General features: G+C 46.5%; 1 protein-coding gene across 2 annotated transcripts in view; it reads left to right on the top strand.

Moving 5' to 3' along the window:
• The window catches only part of ROBO3 (roundabout guidance receptor 3), a 167,914-nt gene that overhangs the window by 9,412 nt on the left and 132,805 nt on the right, over nt 1-25,697 (top strand). For both annotated transcript variants that reach the window (XM_044437609.1, XM_044437608.1), the window contains exon 2: nt 23,406-23,732. In XM_044437609.1, coding sequence (XP_044293544.1) covers nt 23,406-23,732 — 327 coding nt within the window. The remainder of the gene's footprint in view (nt 1-23,405; nt 23,733-25,697) is intronic.

The raw sequence follows: 25,697 nt of genomic DNA, 5'->3' as shown, positions 1-25,697 counted from the left end.
AGAGGGTTGTGTGTTACAAAAGCGTTGCATGAAAATCATGGTTTGGATGTTGCGCTAGAAAGACTGAGGGCCACCTTCCTATGAATCTTTTTATAGGATTCGCTCTCTGGTCCCCCTGCCTCTACATCTGGGCTCTGAGCAACAGAAAGTATGTGCAGTATCTTTTCAACTGTGGAAAGAGAACTTTTTGCAGGACTTCTGATTTTCCTCCACTCTGCCATCTTGTTGGTTACATGCATTCCATACCAACCCCATAAACATATTGGGAAGTCCAGAGAAGAAGTCCAAGGGACTTCAAGTCACCCTATATCTTGGGAGGGGGAAGGGAATCTGGTGCCTTCCAGATGTTTTGTATTTCTGCTTCTACAATCCCTCACCATCTGGCTGGGGCTGATGAGCATTATAATCCAGCACGTCAGAAGGCTGTCTGTTGCTAGATCAATGGATATGATTACAAACATCTTACAAAGCAGAAACATCTTAGCATGTGATTAATTCCTTTATTGATAAATGTTCTGTGCTTCTGGGGGCTTCTGTGGGAAGGTATTCTCCTATTGTGGGGTTGGAGGGAGAGCATACAGTCAAGGGAAGGCTTCTGATTTAGAAAGTGGGATTTCCACAGGTCAGAAGAGGCTTCCCCACCTGATACATGTGACTCATCCTTGGCTACGTCTGTATGCATACTTCATCCTGCGTAACACTTCTCTTTGGAAACTTCCATGGAATGGAAGTCTTCCATCTTCCCTTTTAGCAGGCTTCTCCTCCTCCTTCATGACCACAGTCTAGGTGGTGAGCAAGCTCTGGTTCTTTTCCCAGTAGATAAGCTTCTCAACCTCCAGATGTTTTGGACTACAGCTTGCAATATTCATAGTCATTGGCCTTGGGCTAAATGGAGTTGGAACCCAGGTTAGGTGGGACTGCAGTAGATATCATACCTTTTTCTTCTGAGAGAGTTTTGAAATTGCCACACTATCTCCTTTCCATCCAGTTTCCCTGAATTTTTTCTTGTAGCACAGCCTTTCCCAACCTGGTGCCCTCCAGATGTTTTGGACCACACCTCCCAGCCTCTGTCTACTGGCTATGCTGTCTGGGGGGAGTTGTGATCAAAAGCCCCTGGATGGCACCAGTTTGGGGAATGCTGTTCTAGGCAGAGGATGTACAACTTCTTTAGTCAAGGCAGAGAGCATGCTTTAGGTCCTGGCTGCTTGGAAAGTGTGATATTGGGCTAATCTAGTTCAGTGCTAATATTGGGGTGTGTGTGTGTCATAGTCCCTTAGATTAGGTTAGCTATGTGTGTGAAGCAACCCCCCAACTCCTTCCCAGCAACAGGGGAAAAACCCCTGTAGAAAAATTGGTAGCAGACCACTAGGGAGGCCTAGAAGTGAAACCAAATTCTCACATGTGTGTTGTTGTTACAGCTTTGTTCTTGGTTTTCTGTTCCTTGTGAGCCATCCGGAGACTTTTTAGTAATGGATGGCATAAATAAAAGAACATGTAGAATCATAGAGTAGAATAGTAGAGTTGGAAGGGGCCATGAAGGCCATTGAGTCCAACCCCCTGTTGTTGCAGGACATCAGTTCACACCATCCCACTCAGATGGCTGTCCAATTTCTTCTTGAATGTCTCCAGTGTGGGAGAGCCCACCACCTCTCCAGACAGCTGGTTCCACTGTTGTATTGCTCTGACAGTGAGGAAGCTTTTCCTGATATCTAGCCTGAATCAGGGCTGTTGCAGCTTGAGTTGATTATTCTGTGTCCTACACTCTGGCATTTATTTATTTGGAATTTTTGTATGCTGTCCCATTCGCATAAGCCTCGGGACAGCTTCCAACATCATAAATAAACAGTTATTCAGACAAGAACATATAAAATCTGGATTCATCTTGGCTAAAAGATTTTAAAACCAATAAATAATATTAATAATTATTAAAATATTGTTTAAATAAAAAGGTCTTGACCTGGCACCAAAAAACAAATAACGACGGCGCCAGGCAGACCTCTCTGGGGAGCGCATTCCATAGGTGGGGCGCCACCGCAGAGAAGGCCCTCCTCCGGGTACTCACCCTCCTAATATCTTTCACAGAGGGTTCCCGGAGGAGGGCTTCTGCTGCCGATCTCAAGGTATCAGCAAGAAGAGATCTTGACCTTCCTCCTTGCGAGACTCTGTAGTGATTTGCCATTGTTATTTGGTGGCAAATGGCTAGTGTTTGGTGTATGCCACTGCCACCACCAGCAGGAGGGCAGACAGCAGTGAAGGGGGCCTGTGGAGATCCCAAAGTTGCCTTCCGCATCTGCAAGATCTAAATCACACATGCTTCTTTGGGACTCTTACCCTGTCCCATTTAAGGCACATTTCTGGGGTATGCCAGTTATACTTGCCCCAGATTAAGCTTGAGCTTCATCACCGCTCCTTCCGCTTGCCCAGGGAAGAGCTTCCCCCACCTGATACTTGTTCATACTGCAGCTAGTCTTGGATGCAGACTCACAATATCCATCAACAGCTTGCCTTGCTGCTATTTTTTCCCACATGATCCTGCTCTGCACCAAGAAGACACAGTTATTTTCCTGGGAGAGGAAAGGAGACGCGACAGTAAAGGAGATCTGCACTGCTGAACTAGACAAGGTTTTCCTTCAAATGTGTTATTTCCACCTGAGAGCAGGCAGGGGAGAAGGAAACTGGCCTTGTGAAATTTTTCTCAACACAGCTGAGTACCCAAAGGGAAACTTAAGAGGTAAACACAGCCACACCAAAATAGGCTCGCTTCTGGGGCAGTGAAATGATGATTGGAGGACAGAGAATGTCCTTAAGACAATGCAACTCTTCACAGTTAATGCAAACACAGAAGGAAGGATGTGCATTGGGATGTAACCAAACTGGTCCAGCATTCATTTGTGAGGATCCTCCTCTGTAAATTTCTTTATGGTTCTATGCGTTGATTCATTCAATTTTTTATTACATAAGAACACTTCCACAGAATTCAAAGCAACCTACGCAGTTTCTTCATCCCATCTGTCCCCAGTTTTATCATTAAAACAACCACGTGAGGTAAGGTTATTTCTGAGAGATACTGAGTAGTACGAAGTCTAAGCTACATGTTACTCAAGTGATCCAGTGCTTTTGTTTTTAATCTAATGTTGCTTTAGGAGAGTGAATTTTATCAGACTGGTCATACCGGAGGAAGTCTTGAAAAGAAAAGACTGCCTTGCAGTGGGATGGCAAGTGTTTGTAACCCCCAGCTATTTTTTTTTATTTTTTTATTTTGTATTTATTTTTTGATTTATATCCTGCCTTTTTCCTATAAAGGGCTCAAGGCGGCTTACATCATTCTCCTCCTCCTTCTTATCCCCACAACAACAACCCTGTGAGGTAGGTTGGGCTGAGAGTGTATGACTGGCCCAAAGTCACCCAGTTGGCTCCATGGCTGAGAGGGGACTAGAACCCAGGTCGCCTGAGTCCCAGTCCCATGCTCTTAACCATTACGCCACACTGGCTCTCAACAACCAAGTGACTACCCACAGGATCCTCCTGAAATGAAGGATGTGCATGAAAGAGCCGAGCTGCTCTGTTTGCTTCTTATGGAAGTCAAATCCTAGGAATGTGCTCAGAGGAACCTTGCCCTTTTACTTTATTCTTATTTTAAGTATATGTTTTTGCACCTGGCTCTGGTTGGTGGCACTTGAGGTTCTAGTTACGGTGAAGACCTGGCAGGGCTGAAGTCTCTGCCCACTTCTGGTTTGCCCTGCCTGCGTTCTGTAAGAGCGCAATCCTGTGCATGTTCAGATGGAAACAAGCCCTGCGGCCCTCGGCAGTCTCCAAGCATCTGTGCCTAAATGAATTTGTGGGTGCCACAGCTGAAACTGCTTCTAAGTACTGCAGACAATGAACTGATTTAAATCCAGTGTGGAGTAGGGTGGGCGGGTGCCCCTGTCCTGCTCTCAGGAAGACAAGAGCCTCCTGCCAGGAAGCTTTGGCCACTTCTCTGGCTTGCCTCGGTGGCTCATCGAGGAAAGGGATATAAGCCATGAGATGAAAAACACGGCTAGAAACAAGCTGGGGGGTGGGTGGAAGAGCATGGCTGGGGCTGCCATTGTGCACCTCCTTTCTCCCTTTGCCTGTGCTCTAAAGTGCATTTACAACTGAATTCTCATGCCCTCTCAGAGGACACTTGTGGGGTGGATGTGGGGAGAAGGGGTGGAAAAAGAAGTGGTTTTCCTGTTTCTCCTGTCCTTTCCTTTCCTTTCCAGCCAAAAAGGTCTCGCCCATTCTTTTGCCTTGTTAGTACCAAGACAGATTAGCTGTTTTTAAAGGTGTCTTTTGAGCCTGGGTCTATAGAAACACTTGGGGGCAGGATCAGAATGTGAAATGGCTGTGGGGCCCTGAATGGCGAAGCCCCAGACAAATTGAAATTGACATGGGGGGCGCCACCCGAGCGGCGGTGGTGGTGCGGTTGATGATGAGTAGCCGGGCATACACTGCTGAAATGCTGTTCCAGAGTTGCTCCTAAGATGCGGGAAGGGCAGGTGGAATTTGTAGGTGTCTTTGCAGGGCGCCATTTATTCCATGTGAACCCTTGTGCATCACATCTTCCTTCTGCCCAGATCAGCATTCAAGGCTGCTCCAGTTGGATACAGTTTTTTTATTTTTTAAAAACTCATTTAGAATATATAACAGAATCATGTGAACTGATAACCACAGCAAATGATAAAGGCAGCAATAAGGCAGTTGACTCTGCCCAAGGGCTCAGTGTGGGAAAAATGACTTAGCATGGTCGCTGCTCTTTAATTTTAACAGCTCTGTGACCTAGAGACTTCCATACACTGAGCAGTAGATACAGTTTTGTGTGTGGCTAGGACCAGCTGGTGGCCACTAATGGGTTAAATTCGAAAAGCCTCTGATTCATTTTTATAAACATCTGTTAAAAGGAGAAGATCTGGATTTTCCCTATTCGCAGGGGATTTGCACATCCTTGATTCAAGGGCTTCTGATGGGTTTTATTTCATTCCAGGATTAATAAACTTGGAATAACAGGCTGTCGCACGGACTGAGTTACTTAGCCATCACGTTAGCTGGCATTTGGGAACTGGTTTCAAGCGAAGCACATTCCATTCCTGAGTGTGGAAGGGCTAAGTGGGAGAGAACTGACAGTGGCAGAACTCTTGAAATTATTCCTCCTGCCGGCAACCTCCCGGTGAGATGATGGAGCATCGAATGGAAGGTCTTTGAAATGTGCTGTGATAATAGCAGAGGAAGGGGAGAAACTCATTTCACCAGGTCATAAAGTGTCCAGTTGGAATTTTGCTGCTAGCCAGCAGGCTGTAACTTGCACCACTGGAGTGTGTGTGTGTGTGTGTGTTTGGGGGTGCTGTATCACAGCCCGCGTGCCCACGACAGTAGCCATAGCCCAGTGGCCCCAGCCAATGTCTCCTACTAAGGCACTGCTATAGACTGCTAACAGAAGTCTGCCTCTTGGTGCATGGCTCTTTCCCTGTTCAGCTTTGAGGTATGCAGTAACAGTAAAGAATGCTCCTGGGCATGTGCTGAGTGTTTTTGCATAATTATTGGGGAATTGCAGCTAGCCTAAGGGGCAGCCTTTCTGGAGTAAATGTTTAATGTACATGCTGCTTCAGCCTTAACTGGTGATTTTCCCCTCCCTTTCTACCTCCTCTCTTTCTCACACACAGAGGAAACAAATCATGCTTCATGTCTCTTCTTGCTTCCATGACTATACAAGGCGACCCATGTACACTTAGAATCTTACCTTCACCAGGTCTAGAAACTTACCTATTTAAATAGACACACTGAGTTGCTCATTCTTAACATGCAGAATTATGCATCTTTGCGCAGTGGGACTGAAGAATATGCATGCTTATTCCCCTGCCTGTAGCATTTTTCTCTTCTGCTCGCACCCATCTCCATTTTCCACACGCCTGGCTGCTCCAGCCTTGTCTTCCTGTCCTCAAAGTCTCATCACTCTGCCTGAGGTGGCTGCCCTTCTAAAGGAGAGGTCCTGCCAGTTGGTGACTTGTGTACAGCACTTAGTACATCAATGGCTGGCGTGTAATAAATGTCAAGCAGTTCCAGCAGCATCTTTTGCACGTCTATTTTCTCAAAAATGTTGTGTTTTACAGGGCTGGTATTGCTTATCGATTTGCAGAAGAGGCCTAGTTACTGCGGCTCTTGGCAAACCGGGCTGCGTGTAGCAGCACATGCTGTGTCAGCACCAGAAAATTGCTCTTGTGATCATAGCTGCAGGATAAAGGATGGGGGGGGGGGGTCAGCTGGCATGTTCCTTATGTCAAACGTAGCATTTTTATCAGGACTATGAAGAGAGGCATGAAAGTCTATACAAAATACTTGGTGAATTTTAAGAAAGCGCAGATGCAGAAGTCATAGTCACATAATCCGATATGTACCTACTTTGAAGCAAATCCCATTGAGCAAAAAGGGGCTTGTTTTGCAAGGAAGTTGATATAGCGTTGTATCCTGAACAGCATTGTTGTGGCCAGGCTGAACCGACCTATTGTTTTTTCCCCTCAAGATTAGACTAAATTATGCAAAAAGTGCAGATGAGCTGGATTTCCATAAATGATGCAGATTTCAGACAGTGTTGGCCTGAGAAGTTTTGGCGCCTGAGGCAGAAGAACCAAGCACTATGACCGGCAACCCTTGGGGCATAATAAATACATTAATAATAGGGTGGTTGTCTGATTGATTCATTAATTGGCTCAGATGTCTTGAATTCAGCGGATTGGCATCTGTGCCCAACTTAAAGAAGAAAAACGAGTAGTCCTGAAGCAAAGGGCACTCTGAGCTTGTTTTTGGATGCTGCATGTATTTGTCTGACGGTAATTTTTACTTCAGAAGAGGCATCCTGTCTAATGTGAGAAGGAGAGATGGTGTAAATGTGTCTTTTGGTAAACTGCCTTCTTACTGAGTTAGATTATTTTTGCTTCTAACCCAGCTGTGGCCTGTTCTGCCTGGAAGGAGGTCTCCAAAGCATCAGATAGAGAATGGTGATCCCTATCACCCGGTACCTGAGCCTCTTTTGTACTGGAGATGCAAGGACCTTCTCCATGCAGTTCTGTACTGGTGTATGTAGACACTCCCTAATATCAAGATGCTGCCTTTACTTAGTCATACCATTGGTCCCGCCACCTAGCTTCACAATGACTGGGATCAGACAACAGGGTTCAGTGTAGGTTGTTTATGAAATGGAGGTTATTGTGGTGCCATAACTTAGCTGCAATAGCAAGCCATGGCTTATTAGCCAGAAAGGACCCAAGAAGTTGGGGACTGGGTTCACACAACATGGTAAGACATGGTGGGTTGTAAGCCAGGGACCGTCTGTTGTATTGACGGAACCAAACCAGAGTGGTTAACAAACCATGCTGCTAGGTTCAGGCAAGTTGCCCCTGGCTCATGCCATGTGAACCTAGTCCTATTCTTGGATTGTGGCCTGTAGGTTGTTCACCATGGGTTCAGACAACATGGTAACCCATGTTCCAACAACAACCCACAGTTCAACAGCAACCTACATTCAAACTTTGAGTGGGGTTATCATGCTGTCTGAACCCAGCCATTGTCTGCTCTGACTGGCAGAAGCTCTCTAGGATCATCAACAAAGGTCTTTTCCCAACACTTACAACCTAATCTTTTTACCTGGAGATGCAAGGGATTGTATGCGGGGCCTTCTGTAAATAAGCCAGGTGCTCTGCCCTTGAGTTGCAGCAGCCTCTACTTTAAATAACCAAACCCTTAAATTAGCTGCTTTGTTTCTTGTATACTCCTTTCTACCAAGGAATTCTAGGCAACATCCACAGGATTCTCACACAGTCCCTCATCAGGCTTGGCCCTGCTTCAGTTCAGCTAGATTGCTTTGTCAGGCACCTTCAGAACACACCTTGGGACAGATGACCTATTAATGGATTAATGGGGGCAGGAGATGTAATACCATGTTTATAGGCACGCTGTGCACCCCGTATACACTCACACATGCCCACCCTTCATCAATTTGGAGGACATTTTCAGGATCAAATGTTTGTAATTGGATGGTCGTAGCTGCTTGATTAAATGATGCGGCCCTAAATACTAAGTGATATTTGTCTGCCCTGGCAGACTTTCTCACCCTGCCAAATGGTGGGGACATCATGACTTGCCATTTAATAATTTTTTTGGTTACCATAGTTTTCTTGGCATAATTTTTTTAAAAAAAATCTGCATGAAAAGTATACAGAGCCCTGTTGACCAGATGGTGGAGAGACACACATAAATCAGAGGATGAGAAAGTCTCTGTTTTGCCTCTTCCAGCAGCCAGATGTCTGAAGGATGCTTGGAGAGAAGGGTTTTGTTTCCTTCCAGTAGCCAGAGGCAAGTGCAGATATTGGATTTCACATACCTGTGTAAGGGAGATAGAAACCCTCAGATCAGAACCCAAAATGGCTCTTTGATGGGGAGCCCAGGATCTTCCCTTCCCCAGAAGGGAGTTTAACATTCTGAGGGGTTAGAAAGAAATAGCATTTCTCATATTAACCTCTCCTGGATGGGTGATTCCATGTTGTGTAAGTGCATTGAGACGTCATTGCTGGCCTGCATTCCTGGCCATCTGCTGATCAATATTTGTTGTTCTTGCAAGTGGCGAGGTGCATGCTCCCAGCAGCGCTGTGAGCCATTAGCTGGCATGGGCCCGGCACCTGCCTGAATGCTGAGAAGCATGTCATCCTGGCTGGAGAAGAGCTGTGTGCAAACTTCCATGGCCAGCAGGAGATAGAGCAGCTACAGTGTCAGAGCCTGGCATAGTGAACTGAACTTCTCGAAGGCAGGACTGACTTCTCCCACTGAATGCAAGTTCAAGCATAACTAACTTAATCCCGATTCAGCCCACTGCTGTAGCTGATTCAAGCGTGTTGTGCTTTGGAAGTCATGGGATTGTAGACAAAGCTAGTGAAGGCCCAGGAGCAAGCAGAATGCAGACCCCAGCCCATGTCGGATGCATTGTTGGACCCCTGAGGACAATGACTGGGCAACTGTGGTCCTCCAGATGCTGATGAACAATTTTCCCAGCATCTGTTGCCACTGGCCAGGCTGGCCAGGTAGCAAACGGTGACCAAAATGCTTGAAGGGCCACACCGAACCTAGGGCCTGCCCTACTCGGGGATTTTGCAAAGAGCGATGGACTAAGATGTAGCCTGGAATGCTACAGCATGGCAGTACCTGTCTTCTGAAGGAGGACTGTGAGCTCAGGATAGGATTGGCTAACTGCTAAGAGGATGGACTCTTGCACTGTTCATTTATCCCAAGCAGAGCTGGGGAATCTTCTTCCTACTGAGGTCTGAAGTACCTTGGTTGACAATTTTGGGACACACGCTACCGCCGTGAGGATGGCCTGTGCTCTATAGCAGAGAGAAGAGTGGATGGAGTTAAAGGTGTGGCTTTTTTGTAAAGTATTCAGTGGGAAGAAAAATAATTATTCATAATAATTAGACTTAGACCATGCTTTTTTTCATTTTGCAAGGCAATTTATATGGCCTTCCTCCTCCTCTTCATTTTTTCCTCACAGCAACCCTGTAAGGTAGGGTAGACGGAGAGTCGATGAGGTGGCCAAAGTCACCCAAGGGAGTCTCATGGCCAAGTGGGGGCTAGAACCCAGATCTCCCCAGTCTCATGCCAGTACTCCAACCACTAGAGTACACTTCGCATCCAGATATTCTTTCCCAGAAGGCAGACGAATATTTTGGGGAGTTAAAGAGAAACAGCATTTCTCATATTGTCTTCTTACGTATGGTTGGGTCCATACATGGCAGAAATCTCTGCCTGAGAACTTGGAACACAGATATGGCTGGGGTGGCTGAACTTGGTGGGTAAATAGTAATGCAAAACATCTTGCTATACCCTTGGTGGTCAAATAACTCTGGCATGCCAATCTTGCTTCCCTTCCCAATCCTTTCAAAACCACATTGGTGGTGAAATCATGTATTCAGGAAATGCAAGAGGTTCTGCACCCAAGCTTTGCACTCTGGTTCCCAGGGCCAGCTATAGCACCTGCCCGAAGTGCCTTCCACAGGTGCCCTTAAACGGCCCTTTTACTGCATGCTTCTCTTCATGCTACCCACCTCTTGCCCTAAACAGCAGGGTGGGGGATGGCCAAGAGCCCCAGGGGTTGACAGTGGGTCTTCTGCTGAGACGTGGGCCATGGCCTGTGCCCAGTCATCATGACCGATACTTCCAGCCCCGTGGCTCCTGTAGGGGTTGTTGGGAGCATAAGCGGAGCTGGTAACAGCATGGCCTTGCTTGTTTGCAATGCCAGGGCTTTCAGTAATCTTCCTTTCAAATAAAACATGTTCCAACCTCTGCAGGTGCTTTTGTCAACCTAACAGGATCCTGTTAATTGCTCTCACGTGTGGCTAAATTAAGCCTCGTGCTGTTATCTCTTGCTGTAGTGTCAGAACAAAAATGTTGCAGAGCCTGGATGCTCAGGGGAGCCGGTGGGCTGCAGGGTATCAACCAGCAGGGAGAATGGCCATGCACCCCAGCTCTTCTGGCTGCTGCTGTCTTATGTCAATCTGCCGCATCTTGCCAGGGGCTGACACTGCTGGCTTTGCACACCAGTTGCGTGAATTGACCACAAGGCAGTTCAGCAAAGCACAGGACAGCTAGAATGGAGTCCTACAGGTCCTTAAGAACCCGGGAATATACACCTGAATTTTCACATCTGTGCATCACAGCTCAGGATTTGAAGCAGAGCCCTTCCATAATCAACAAGCAGAGCTTGTTCCTACTAGAAAGGGGCCAACCAAGTAGAGGAACCCAAGCTTGCAATGCTTCAAGTCCCATCAGCTCCAGCCAACAGGACTAAGAAGGTAAGAAAAGCCATGCTAGGTCTGATCAGTGGTCCATCTAATCCAGCACTCCATACACATGGTGGCAAACCAGCTGTCCACAGGATCCCTCCAGCAGGATGAGTACAAGACCTCCACCAGTCCAAGTTGCTCAGCACATTGTGTAGGCAGATGTGCCACCACTGGTAAAGGAGGTAGCCATGGATGACCTCGTCCCTCCGTGAATCGGCCCAATCTCCTTTGAAAGCCAACCAAGCTGGTGGCCAAAACTACTTCCCTTGGCAGTGAATTCCATAGTCCAGGGACAGTAGAATGCTGTAGCCCAGCAGCATTGGGAGAGCTATAGTTCCACATCTATGAAATGAATGATTTGAAGTCTAGGAAGACAAGTCTCGAAATGCACAGGGGTTTTATGCTTTGAGAATCCCACTGTCAAAAACAATCCGAACATCTCAATCTGAAGGAAAAGCTCAGTTGTGGGGGTAGAAGCCTGGGTTATCAAAAAGTAAGCCTGTAGCAGGGGGACCCCAAAAACTCCAGGATTTTTCTTCTGGAGGGCAGGCCCCTTGTGCTACAGGCTTCCCCTGCTAGGTGAGTGTTCTAGGAACCATCTGCATCGGTGTACCCAGCTGGGTGGTTGTGAGAGGCTTCAGTGAGGTTTCTTTGGAGACTCATTCAATGCGTTTGCTTATTTTGTGATGGCTGATTGTTAGAACACTGAGTGGTGGTGAAATTTTGTTCAGCTGAATGTTCAGCAGCATGACCCTTGTGCCCCACCCTCCTTAGGCACCTCATCTCACCCCATGTGGCCTTCTTTTTTTTTTTTTTTTTTTGTTTCTCTGCATGAAAAAAGTCCTCAAAGGGAAACGTTCTGCTGATGTGGAAGAGGTGAAACGAAAACGGCAGAAGCACTAAAAGGCTTCGTAATCGATGAGTTCGAAACCTGTTTTGAGCAATGAAAAAAACATCTCTATGGGTGCATTGCATCAAAAAGAGTAATTTGAAGGTGACTTAAGTCTGAACATGTAAAAATAAATGCATGATTTTTAATAAATAAATTCCTGGTTTTGGGGGGTTCCCCTTGTATTCCATACTGAAATATTCTGCACAGATGAGCTGTTGTCTCCTGCTCCTTGTTCCTGTTACGTGTTCTGAACCTCAGAAGGCACAGTGAGCTATTTGTCTCTGGGGATATGCAAATGGGAAAGAGCAAATACTTTTCCCATACGCCAGCTAAACGTTCCTTACTATGGTAAAAAAAAATACTATTGCTTTCTTTAAAAATGGCCCTTTATTCCAAGAGGAATGTGACGTTAGCTGCCGAAAGCAGGGAGCACTGCTGTACAGAGTAGTACAGTATGTTCTACTTTTGCATTTCTCTCCCTGCCCCAGATCCTCTTCTCGTTTTCTCCTGCCTCCCTTTCTGAAATGCTAAGCAATGAGGGCCTCTGGGATTCTACAATAGGCCTGCACAATAGAAGTAATTTCCTGCATTTCAGAAGTATCTACACCACTGAGGCAAGACTCCGTGAATGGTGCTGCTGCGCCGCAGACCGGCAAAGACAAAGTGAGCGCTCTGCGGGGGAATCGTTCCCTTTCTCCACTGGGAGATGTGATAACTCTGACTGATGCGCGGGGCAGGCATGACAAACCTGCCAGATACATGTCACATGAGAGAGAGCGCTGAGTGCCCTTTAAAGGGAACCCGGAGGCTGTGCTTTTTGGGGAAGGAATTTCCCAGGCAGCAGGCGAACGGCTCTCCTCTGTGGGCTGCTTCGGACATGTTCACTGCAGTCTATCATACTGGCTCCTGAGAGCGAAGATGCGAGAGGATGCTATAAAGTGAAGCAAAGGACACCTTCCTGCAGTTTTTTTTTTAAATAGCATTCTTGGTCTGAATCCTGGCTCCATTCTTCAAATATCATCACCTTATGTATCCAAGGCAGAGCCAAGAAGGCAGGTTGCTCAGCAGATATGGGGTTGGGGTGGGGGATAAGCATAAGGTTTGCAGAAGTTAACCCTGGGCATGCGAAACAAATCCAAAACCAAAACAAGGGTGAAATAAAAGCAACCTAGGTGGTTGGAATCCAAACTAGAGCTGGAAAACAAAACACAACCTAAAACTTAGCAGTGGTGCAGTGATAGACTGAAGGAGGGCAACCTGGGCATATTTGGACAGAATTTTTTTTTTTTAATCCTAGAAAAAGTTCATACAAATCCCAGTGTTCCCCAGTCAGCATAGGAGATTATGTGATCAGAGTTCCTGGCACTTCTGTTTTTGTTTTGGCACAAAGCACTGAGCAGGGGAAGGCCTTTGCTCTCCCTGGGATGTCACAGTGCAAATTGTTTCCCTGCCCCCAACTGTTCTTAGGTGTAGAGATGAAAACAAACAGAATACAGGTGTTGGTGCACCTTCCTCTCTGGCAAAACCCACTTGATTTGCACTTCTTCTTCTCCTTCTCCTTCTCCTTCTCCTTCTCCTTCTCCTTCTCCTTCTCCTTCTCATTATTATTATTATTATTATTATTATTATTATTATTATTATTATAGCTGCCGATGAGAAGAGAAACAATGGAACCCTTTGAAGAACTACTCAGATATAAGGCCCATGGTGGTCTTTGCTTCATGGCTGAATGGGAACTCCATCCTGGATCTCCTGAATCCTTTTCAAACACTCTAACTACTATACCACACTATCTCTGCCCAAATGTGCCTTTTCTGAAATGCTAAGCAATTTCCCTGCAAAAAGAACAAATAAATAAACTACAGCCCCCAAGCTGACAGCTGTAATGAGCTCAGGGTGGAATCTGAAGAACTTCAGTGAGTTCATTTTACGGATTCACATGCTTCTTACTGATACAAGGGGGTAATGTTTGCTTCTAATTGGCATGTGAGGTAGTTGCAGAGATAGAGAGAGAGATACAGAGAGGAACAAGTGTCATTCATCTTCAGTTATCACCAGAGCATGGGAAAAGGCAGAGTCCCATGTTCCCCAGGGATTTTCCCCATCTTCGACAAGGGAACTGTTTTCGCCTGCTTTGCTCTTGGGCTAGATGTGCCATGCACCACTCACTCTCCGTCACTTTGATAGGATTTACCTACTTTTCCTCTAATCCTTCTTTGTCTGTTTGGATACAAAGCTGCTGTATATAATTACACTTAGCAGGATGGAAGGCTTGTCCTTTGCCTACCGCTCCTCTCCATGAGAAATGATCTCTATGTGAATTGCTGCTTTCAGTGCCGCTTGAAATTAGTGGAGGCTCAAGTACGCGTCTCCAGAAGTGCTGCAGGAAATACTTGTCGTGCGGCGTCGTGCACCTGTGCCGTGCCTTCTGTGCTGCCAACAAACCCGCAGAGGTTGTTTTGATGCTGGGTTTTGAAAGAGGCGTTTTGAAGGTGGCACCCCTGGAAATCCACCCCAACGTAATCTTCAATGCCTTGTTTAAGTATGTGAAGGGAGAGATTCTGCTAAATTCTCAGGCATGAAATAGCTTTGCTCATTCGGCAGTGAAGAGGGAGACATGTTGGCATCTTAAGAGGGTTGTGAGGAGGGGCAGGGAAGCTAACAGGCTCAATTGTACAGAAGGAACATTTAGAGAGATAAGGAAGGGGCCCAGAGGGAATTTGAAAATCTGACATGGGCATCACCTGTGTGCATACAAAATTGTATTATTTGACTAGAACTAATGAGGTATGATGAAGGTGATGATGAAGATAAACAGAGTTGTTTTAATTTTCTCCAGTTAAAACTCCCCCTCCCCTCCCAATTAAATATGGCTATGGCACACACCAAACAGAAAAGATGTTGGTATGCGAGCCCCATATTTCTCAGTATTTTTCAGTGTAACTCAATATTATATCACAAATGTGATGAATTGTGAAACATTCATTTTATGGATTGGTTGCTAATTTTATCTGTGGTTTCATTGGCAGAGAGAGTGCATATTTATGAGGAACCAAAAGCAGACACGCCCCCGCCCTCCTTGCAAAGTTGCAAGCATCAGTGTGGGTGGATTCACACAAGCATTTGTGCGGTTCATCATCAACTGGAAAAGGCGTCTTCTGTGCATGCTTCCCTGGTCTTATGACTAGTTCAGTGAATGTCCCGGCGGAGCCGGCTTCTCTCGAAATCCTGCTCCAAGAATGTCGATGGGATGTCAGGTCAAAATACACACTTGAACAGGATCATAACAATACACATTCAAGTGAAAGAAATGCTTGCTGCAAGATGTATCGATAGCCATGGGATTAAATACCTTTCACGTAGCACAAGATGTGTTTTCAAATATCTGTCAGTGGGTATTGGGGATGACAGCTAAATGGATCTCCAAGGTTCAGTATTGCTCTGGACACTAGTTGTGGAAGACAAAGGAAGTCTTAGGTCAAGTCGGGCCATTGTCCATCTAGCCCATTATCGTCAAAGTGACTGGCAGTGGCCCTCCAGGTTTCAGGTGGGTCTCTTCCAGCCCTACTCAGAGGTGCTGGGGAGAGAACCTGGGACCTTTTGCCTGTAAATTTGGTGCAGTCTCACTGAGCCACAACCGTTTCCTAAAAAGAATGGGAGAGAGCTGTTGTCTTCATGCCCTTCTAGGACTTTCTCAGAAGCCGCTGATTAACTATGAAGGTAAAAAAAGGGCACTACCAGCTTAGCTTTCTATGGCCGGGTACCCTCCAGTTGTGCTGGATGATAACTTCCAACAATCTCGGCTGTTGTGGCCATTAGAAGGTTGGGTAAATTAGATCCAGTAGGATTTTTCTTAGCTGCTTAGCAGGTATAAATCACCAGGAAATTGTGGTCATAGCAATGGTCACAGAAAGAACGTGGCTTGGCAGCTTGGTTTGAACATTGTGAAGAAAATGGTGGCAGAGTTCTTGGGCTGCATCCCTTGAGAGGGCTGGAGGAGCTGCTGCTCCATCCGCATCTTGGCATGCTGCTCCCAGTTTCTTACGGGGCTTCCCACCTCATCCCACAAAAGGCATGTTGCCTTGGCCACATTATGCCCCCCACCCAAAAATCATGCTTTGAGGAAATACTTAGCCTTGCCCAGATGCTAATGTTTGAAAGGCAAAGACCAGACCAAGGAGGGGTGCCACTTTTCCTCCCTGCAGCCCCAGCCTTTCCAGCTGGAGGTCTGTGTCCGGGGGCTGCCCTGGGGGAAGAAGAGCAGCAGCAAGTGAAGTCTGTCTGGGCCAGCTGGGATCCCCCCCCCCATCCCTCTCTCTGGCAGCTCTTGAATTGCAGGGCCTGAGTTGCATGCCAAAGAGGATTGGGTTATTAACACCACATACTATTTGTTGTGCGTGTGTGTTGTGGGATGGTTAGAGGTGGAATTGGGAAGGCATCAGGAGAAAGATGACAATTTGGGCATCATCTCCCATCGATGAACAAACCTCTCCACCTGAAATGTCAAGACAATTTCTCTGTCCATCTTGGCATGAGACCAGTGGGTGGATGGCTAAGGAGACCTGCCAGTAAATCCAGAAAGGACCTAACAGCTGACTAGACCGGGGGGAGCAACCTTGTTGGGGCCTGCAGAGCAGTGCAACTTCCTGGTGGCTACCTAGACCTGGTTCACCAAACTGCGGGGTGGATACCATGCCTATAGGTGCTTGTAGGGATTGGAACTGCTACAATCCTAGGGACCAGCTGGAAGGCACAGGAAGTACTATAAAAGCCTGCCTAGTTTTTCCACAGCATTATGGGGTTTTGTGATGACACACTTTGTGTTCCTGATCTGGCTTCTGCCTTGAGTTCTGCAACACCTCCTGCCATGCCTTCGCTCATGCCTGTTTGCTGATTCTGCCTTTCTCTGGTCCTGCCACACCTTTGCCAGGTGTCTGATCCTTGCTTGCTCCTGGCATGGCCTCTGGACCTGCCATGTCCTGTTGGTATCTGATCCTTACTTGTTCTTGACTCTGTCTTTACCTCTGCCATGCCTTGCCATGTATCTGCCTCTCGGCTATTCCTGACCCTGTCTTTGCTTCCTCTCCTACCACATCTCATTGGGCATCTGACTCTTGTCTGTCCCTGACTCTGCAGTTGGACCTACCGTGCCTTGGTAATGTCTATTCCTCCCCTGTCTTTAACTCTGGTTTCTCCTCTGTCCTCCCTGGCTTCTGACTCTACCTTTGCTCTGGCATGAGAGCCACCAGCCATGGCTGACCATTTCCTTTGTTCTGCCATGTTTACCTGGATTACAGCATGCAGATCCTGATCAAAAATAAAGCGAAACAGATTTATCCTATAAGTCTATATTCACCCCATGTGTTAACACAGGGATGGACAGGCTTGTGGTACCAACGTTGTTTTCATATTATGACCACAAGATCCACTCACTAGAGCCTAATTCTACACCTAGAATTAAAGCATTCTGACCCCAGGAATTTGAACATCAGAACTTCATGAAGTACACAGCACTTCCACATAAATCTCCCCTCCTGATTACTCTAAGCTTTCCTCCGTTTGGCAGCATAATTTAGGGTTTGGGGAGAGTCGTTTTGTTGACTCAGAGATTTCCCAGTAGACCCAGATCTACCATTTGCCAACCTTCGGTGTGGTAGAGTCAGTTTCCAGGATTCCTTTCTACCTAAGATGAGTTGGACAAAAGAAACAGCAATCCGAAGGAAGCCATTGTTCTGCCCAGAAACGAGGATCTCGAGAAGAATGACATCATCATTACGATAGGTAAACAGATCAATATCCCAAGAGCTTATCGGAGTTTAGGATTTCAGCACTATTGATCATTTGAAGCCTGCAGATAACCCTTCTCTCATACCTCATGCAGGAGTCACCTTCTTTACAGGCTCAGCTGGGGTAGAGGCTTCTGGGCTTTGGTCAGGGTCAATGGGGGTGTCACATTTCTGCATGAAACAGGACACAACCTTCACATGAATATAGGATGGAGCCTTACGTTCCTTTCCATAACCATTACAGGAGAAAGGTTGCTGTTGGCGTTCAAACTCCAGGTTAGGGTCTCAGTTGTTGGCTCTTTGGAGTATTTGCTCTAATGCTTTATTCCTTCATTCAGTTTATCAGCTGGCCAATAACAAGTGTTCCCTGGATGATCTGAAATATATATATATAAACAAATTAATTGGCAGCAAACAAAAGAACTACAAAATCAACACTTTAATAGGTGTTTTCAAGATGAGCCTCCTATTCTTAAGTGCTTAAAGATGAAGATAGAGCAGCCTGGATTAGTACTGGAAGGCTAAAGAGATCCTGACCTTGGGCGGTGTAGTGTGTGTGTTTCCAATGCATATTAATTGATTTCATGTACACCACATATTGTTTATCTGACTAATCACTGCTGGGGAAGGGCAGGAAGAGGTTTTCCTGCAGGTCTTACTAATAGTGGTAACCAGATGCATAGAAGATCTTGGGAATAAGGCTATCCAGTTCTGAAGACAATGCTATGAATGGCCTTCAGTGTGTGCGGCAGGGAGGGCCTGTGAAAATTGCAGGATCCATCAAGGCAGGGATGGTAGGCTTGGGCTGCTAAAGATTGCTCCACCTGGCTTGCCTTGCAGGATTGTTCTGGGAATAGATGGCATAATTTCTGGTGCATTTTATGCTGGGAAGTGTTTTAAAAACCTAGAGATGATAACTGTATATAGGAATTAAATAATTGGTGGAAGGTTCGGTTAGGGCCATAATGGCTCTAAGAATCCCACTGTGGGAAACTGGATGCTGGACTAGATGATCCAACAAGGCTGCTCTTATCTTCTGATCCACTGCTGTAGAAATTAGGAGCTACATCCATGCCAGAACTGGGGGATGCTGAACTTGTAGTGCAATGGAATTTCCTCTGCTTGGGAGGAACGGCTGTAGCTCTGTGGAACAAGCACATGCTTTGCATTCCAGTGGCTCCAGCTCAGGAAAACCCCTGCCCAAAATCCTTGCACAGCTGCTGCCAGTCCACGCAGCAGCTTTTCAGATGGGGCAATGGTTTCATTCTGTAGAAGGCAGCTTTATACAGAGTTGCATCTCAGCTAGAAATCCAGCATGGCAGGGTTCCTATGAATGGAAAGGTAGAGAGCATGGGTCTCTGTGCTGTTGAGTGCTCTGTTGCTTCTCCTCCTGCCAAAGTTCTCCCTCATCAGCAGGATTCCCTTCCTCTCCTCTTATGATATGGCAAATATCTTTTTTGCCCTGGACAACAGAAGGCTCTGGTGGAAAGGGAAAGGAATGCAGTGACACCTTCCATTGGAGCTCATTCCATTTTTCTCCCCAAAGATGCAATATGGAAGCCATGCGCTTCCATGGGCAAACACAAATGCAAGCTGCCAGACTGGCCTTGCTAGCGCTCTGCATCAGACAGAGTTCCTCCTTTCTGTCTCTTGATCATGCCAAATATCCAGCGTGGCATGTTTCTCACTAGCAGGGTGGGGTAACTTGTGGCCCTCCAGGGAGGGGAGTTGTGGCCCTGCAGATGCTTTCCCTGAGCACCAATCATTTGGTAGTTCCACAGCTTTTGTGTCGTTTCTCTCTCCATTCTATAAAGTGGAATGCCTCCCATAAGTAGCCGTAATAAAAGCTGTAAGCTCATAAATGCTAGGAGGTTTTTGGTAGGTTGGTCCTGCCCCTTTTGCCTTAAGCTGTGCCCAGAACTGGAATGCAGCACATAGTTAAGCTGTGAAATTTGCTTCCACAAGGCATAGTGATGGTTACGAATTTCAGTGGCTTTAAAAAGTGATTGGGCCAATTCATGGAGAAGGAGACCATAAGTGCTCCCAGCCCTAATGGCTATGTGCTGTGGCTGATAGCCTAGCCCTAGGCAGTATGGGTACGTGCACCAGCTGCTGGGGAGTTTGGGCAGGACAGTGCTGTTGCACACCTGTCCTGCTCTTGGTACCCCATGGGCAGCTGGTAGGCCACTTGTGATGGGAATGCTGGACCAGATGGACCCTTGCTGACCCTTGGCTCTTCGTAAGTCCTTAGTCGATCCTATTACTTGGCTTTAAGTTGTTTGATCGTTTCTAACAGTGCCAAAGTGCTAATTATTTTAAAGGGTTAATTTTTTCAACCTAACAGGCTATGAGCCCTATCCAAGGCTAGTCCAAATTCCATTCATAACTGCTCTAAGTGTTAAGTTACATTAGATATTAAGTTACATTAGTTTCTGGATGGCCAGCATGTTCTCATTCATTCATTCTTCATGCATTGATATGTATTTTAGACGAGGCCTTCCTTGGTTTCTTTTATAAAGGAGGGAATATCTTTTTCTGAGTTGGTGCTTGCTTTGGTACACTGGTTCATCAACCAAAAACAAAGTATGTTTCCCCCACTTCCTCCTTTGACAGCCATGTGACATTTCTAATTGATCAAGGCAAACTCCTACAGTTAATCAGCCGTTTTTTCACTGAATAGCACCTTTGCCTTTGGTTGGCTTTTCACTGCCCCAACAGAGTTTACCTTTTCTTTCTTTGTGACTCTTGGGAAAACTCCGTTTGACTCTCTGAGGTCAGGTTCACCGACCTCTTGAACCTTCCTGAAGAGTTCACTGGGGCGACGTTTGGAAGGCCAGCATCACAGGCGTGGGGCAAATACCATCCCTTCTGTAATTCCGATTTCTGTAATTCTCTCAGCGTACGGGTACATCTTCCAAGAATCCACCTGTGCTGTGCTTCCCCCTCCTCTCCCAAGTAACTTGATGCACAGCGTTTAGACAGAGCCAGAACAGGTCCGTTTGTCTTTTCTGGCACAAGGCAATGGGGAGGCATCAGAGGAAGAACATCTGGTGCAAAACCAGGGAGTGGGCTTTGAGCTGCTCTGTCTAAGGTGCTGAAAATGAATTTGGGTAGTTCCCAGAGGCTGTAGCAGATAATTAAAAGGATTAATTCCACGCGACTCTTTACCTTCCCAGTTTATAGAGCTGCCTGGAGCATAATTTGTCTTTCTGAGGGCCGCTTCTGAAAAGATTCATTTCTCTATGTGACAAACCCAAGGGAGGCGCCTGGATGCATCACAGGCAGCCTGGAATTAGGAGTGGTCCCTTTTTCTGTATAAGGTAAGTTTTGCCTGCATGCCACCAGGTTGATTTGATCTGGCTACTTGCAAAGAAACTTTAGGGGGTTCATGACATCCCAAATACTTCATAGATTTGTATAAACCAGTTTTGTCAAGGGTCAGCTTATGGGACTTTAACTACCCCTCCAGGGGTCAGCTCTATGCAAAAACACAGAAGGACTTCATCAGGATGCAGCTAGATGAAATGTGGGTATATTCTAAATCCATAATCCAAGTTATATGCCTCTGAATCCCAATTGCTAGAGATGGGGGCTCTTGTATTCATATCCTGCTGGCGGACTGCCAATGCACATCTGGCTGGGCACTCTGGGAACAGAATGGTGGACTAGATGCAGGAGGGGTGCTCTCTTTGCACCTGTCCAGCTGCCCCACACCACTCCACTGCAGGCTTCCCGGACTCCCCTCGTGATTCTCTTGTGGCCTTGCCCAGCTCTGCCAGCGGCCCAACTGAGTTATGAGAGGACTCAGAGGGGCCCGTGGGGGTGCAGGCTCCTCACCTGTGTTGTGGAGCATAGAGGCATGGACCTGGGAGGGGTGCAAACAGCCTTGGTGAGAGCCTATTTCAGCTGGCTGGCCCCAGGGGCAGTTCCCTTGGGCAGGAGTTCTGGGCAGCTGCCAAGGGATGATGCCAAATGGGCCCTTTGGTGGCTCCTCGGAGGCTCACTCTTTCCTTCCTTCCTTCCTTCCTTCCTTCCTTCCTTCCTTCCTTCCTTCCTTCCTTATTTTGAGAAGGGTTTTCCCCCTTTCAGGTTGGGGAAACTGATTTTCAGGAATGCGCAAGTGGGCTTCATCTGGAGATGGTCTTGTTGGGCTATAATGTGGTGGATGGACTGTGCACGTGGTGATGGAGGATCGGTGAATGAGAGGTGTGACGGAATATATTGTGGAATGTGTTGAATGTAGGTGGTTGGTAAGTGATATGCTGGGCTGTGTTAAGATCTAGTCAGTTGGAGTTGTATTACGATCGAGATGGTTGGCTGCTGAAGATGATGGATTGGTAATATTGATGGGACGGTTGGTTGCATGGTTGGAGGACTAGAATAAAGATGATTTGGTTTGGCCTTCTCTTGTCTTGCTGATTGGAAGCTTTATTACTGTATCCACCATATCAACATCACATTGCTGTGGTGAATCAGGATGGGGTGCTCCGATCCCCGTGATTTTGAGGGGGCAGGTTTGGTTTTGGATCTTGGTGGGAGCAGCAGAGGCCAGAGAAGTGCAGAGAGAGTGGCCAGGGAACTTGCAAAGGCAAGGTAGGAGCTTGGGCAGAGGACTGAGGGGCAGGAGGAGTGGAGAGGGAGGGAGGCAGGGCTAGAGAGGCCAGAGGGGCCCAGGAGGAAGCAGAGGGGGGCAGTGGCCCCTGAGGCTTATAAAGCCGCACTCAGCCATTGGTGGCACCAACAGGTGATGCGTGAAGGGTGATGGGACAAGGGCTTTGTCCCTTGGCTGCATCCCTTCGTAGTGGCCCAGGTTACCTGGGGACTCTCTTCCCCAGAGACTTTGTCTTCACCAAGGGACCATGGTTCTCAGACTCAAGCGAGGGTAGCAGAGCGCAGGCAAGCAAAGGGTGCAGGGGGCAAGCAGAAGCAGGGCTCCCTGAGGGGGTCCTATGCCAGGCCAGGAGATGGCCATGGTAGGAGTGGCAGGTGGGATGATGGTAACATGACAACATGTATAATTTGTTTTGTAGTATTGGCTGTTTAATTAGCTTCATGTTCTCAGTTTATCTTCTCAATTTATTCATCTTATTCTATTTAATTTATTGTTAAAATTATCATTAATTACTTATTTATATTAGTTGGTTATTATTGTTTTATTATGATTGGTTTTATTGTACTTGTTGATTTTACTGTATTATATTGTGCTATTGATTATATTGGAAGCTACCCAGAGAGCCTATGGCTAATTGGGTAAATCCAATAAAAAAAATAGATGCACCTTAGTTTGATCCAGCGTGGGCTCTTCTTATGCTCTTAACTAAGCCATAGTTAGGAATTTCTGAAGCTGCAAAACTCGAGCACAGCTGAAATCCTTTGCCTTCAGTCATGATGCTTATTTTGACTTGAGTTTGCATTACATCGCAAGCAAGTCCACATTACATTTTTATTTATGCACATGCGTGTTATTTCAAGCTTATTTTCCAACGGTATGCATCAAGTTAGTACATTTTTGAAATGCAGGCATTATTTCATTGATTAAAGCATGTTTCTGTGGATTCTTCAAAAGTATGCATTTGTTTTATGTGCATTTTTTGAATGTATGCAAGCTGTTGAATAATTGTGGGCAACCCACCAATCATATTACAAACTTGCAAATATATGGACTTCAGTAGCAGATTGTGTTGAAAACTGCATTTTGACTCAAAGGCACAAACTGGAGAATTCCTGTTCAAAACTGAACGGAAGCTAATGACTTATACATCCCTAGCCACTATCGACTTGGCTGACAGTTTGCTATCTTGTCCTCCTTTTTAGCTTTGCAGTTGACCTTTGGTGTGCTGCACTCTATAAATCCTCTTCTCTTTCCTTCTCCCACCTTAGGTTCTCGGCCTCGTCTTGAGGATTTCTCTCCAAGGATCATAGAGCATCCCTCTGACCTCATTGTGTCCAAAGGGGAACCGGCAACATTGAACTGCAAAGCGGAGGGACGGCCCACTCCTATCATTGAGTGGTACAAGGATGGGGAACGTGTGGAAACGGACAAAGAAGACCCTCGGTCTCATCGCATGTTGCTGCCCAGCGGCTCCCTTTTCTTTCTGCGCATCGTGCACGGGCGGAGAAGCAAACCTGATGAAGGCGTGTACATCTGCGTAGCCCGGAACTACCTGGGTGAAGCGGTCAGCCGCAATGCATCTCTGGAGGTAGCCAGTAAGTAGAATTCTGCGCTAGAGAGGAAGAGCTTCTAGTAGTCTGAAAGCAATGTTGATGCTTTCCATCTCCCTGCTTGGCCAGTTCATTCTGAGGGGAAGTGATATGGTCTGCCAAGAGGCAATGGCTTGTGATCTTGGAACTAACGATCAGGTGAATCGGATTCTAATTCTGGGAACTGTATCCCATATGGGTATTTGCACTTTTCCTATGCATTGTTACCGTCAGTGAGGTCACGGGGATACAGGGTTTGTTGGTTGATTGATGGTTCGGTTTGTTTAAAGAAAGCTAATACTTCACATAGCTTCGTCTATGGAAAATGAAGCAGCAGAAATATCGGTCAGCCGCAATGCATCTCTGGAGGTAGCCAGTAAGTAGAATTCTGCGCTAGAGAGGAAGAGCTTCTAGTAGTCTGAAAGCAATGTTGATGCTTTCCATCTCCCTGCTTGGCCAGTTCATTCTGAGGGGAAGTGATATGGTCTGCCAAGAGGCAATGGCTTGTGATCTTGGAACTAACGATCAGGTGAATCGGATTCTAATTCTGGGAACTGTATCCCATATGGGTATTTGCACTTTTCCTATGCATTGTTACCGTCAGTGAGGTCACGGGGATACAGGGTTTGTTGGTTGATTGATGGTTCGGTTTGTTTAAAGAAAGCTAATACTTCACATAGCTTCGTCTATGGAAAATGAAGCAGCAGAAATATAAAAATACGTATTTACCAATGTATCTACCAACAAAATGTTGCAGCATATCTTCTTCATCTCTAACAGGAGTAATTCTGCTCAGGGTTCCTGCCAGCAAGCCATATCCTTCTCTGGGACATTTCTTTCTGCCCTTCCTGCCCCCACATCCCCTCCCACTGCTGGCTTTCTGTTGTATCTTTTCCAGGTGAGACTCATCATGCCGTAGCTGTTGTGGTTGCTCAGTCTTCACTGGGCTGTTCTGGGTGCTTTCATGCCCCTTAAGGATTCTGTAGGCCTGCCCTGAATAGGCTGATGCTTCCCTCTTGTGACTCAGTGGCCCCAGCTTGGCTTGTTTTCTGTTGCCACTCATGACCTGAGCTCGCATCCAGAATATGGATTTGGTCTACTGGTGCTTAGTTCCAGCAGTGTTGTAGCATCTAATCCTGTGGCACTCGCAGGTTATTCATGAGCCCATGTCTGCAGCAGCTCAGGAGAGCCGAACCTCAACCACAGCTCAAGTGCAGATGCAGAATTAAAGCACTGGCCTTCCTTTGAATATAATGCCAGTGGCCGGTTCTTGAAACAGTCCAGGAATTTGTGTGGCTGCACAGTATGGTGCCTCTCTCCCTCATACCACTTCCGATTTCAGTTAGCTTTCAGAAACACCTGGGTTCTTGTCATGATGTGCCGGCACAACACTCAGGGTAGTTTGGCATTAAACTGTTAATGTGAGGTTTATTGTTGGATTAAAATGCTGGGTTGTTTAACTCTAAACAATTGAGCAAGTGACAGGAACCAGCAAGTCTGGTCACTTACATAGAATCACAGAATAGTAGAGCTGGAAGGGGCCATGAAGGCCATCAAGTCCAACCCCCTGCTGTTGCAGGACACCATGTTACACCACCCCACTCAGATGGCTGTCCAATTTCTTCTTGAAGGTCTCTAGTGTGGGACATGTACTCACAAACAGCTTAAGATTCTTGAACCATGGGTCTTTGCTCATCCAAGGCATCTCATTATCTTTGAACTTGCCTTTACAACTCTGGCTTCATAGAGCTTGCTTGAACAAGTTCACCTCTGCAGGTACAGCAATGGGGAACCTGCCTCAAAAAGCCTAGTCCTTTTTGTTCTCTTTCTTTCTCTGAGGAAAAAGTGTATATCAAAAAATCGCTGCCTTGGATGTCAGCACTGAATCTGGTGCATGCTCAGCACTTGAGGGTCTGGCCTCACGCAGGAGACTGGACTAGGTGAGTCTTTGGGCCCTTTGGAGGAGTAAGT

Source organism: Varanus komodoensis, unplaced genomic scaffold (assembly GCF_004798865.1).
Source record: "Varanus komodoensis strain SLA01 unplaced genomic scaffold, ASM479886v1 scaffold30, whole genome shotgun sequence".
Lineage (NCBI taxonomy): Eukaryota > Metazoa > Chordata > Lepidosauria > Squamata > Varanidae > Varanus > Varanus komodoensis.
This window is presented reverse-complemented; position numbering and strand designations above follow the sequence as displayed.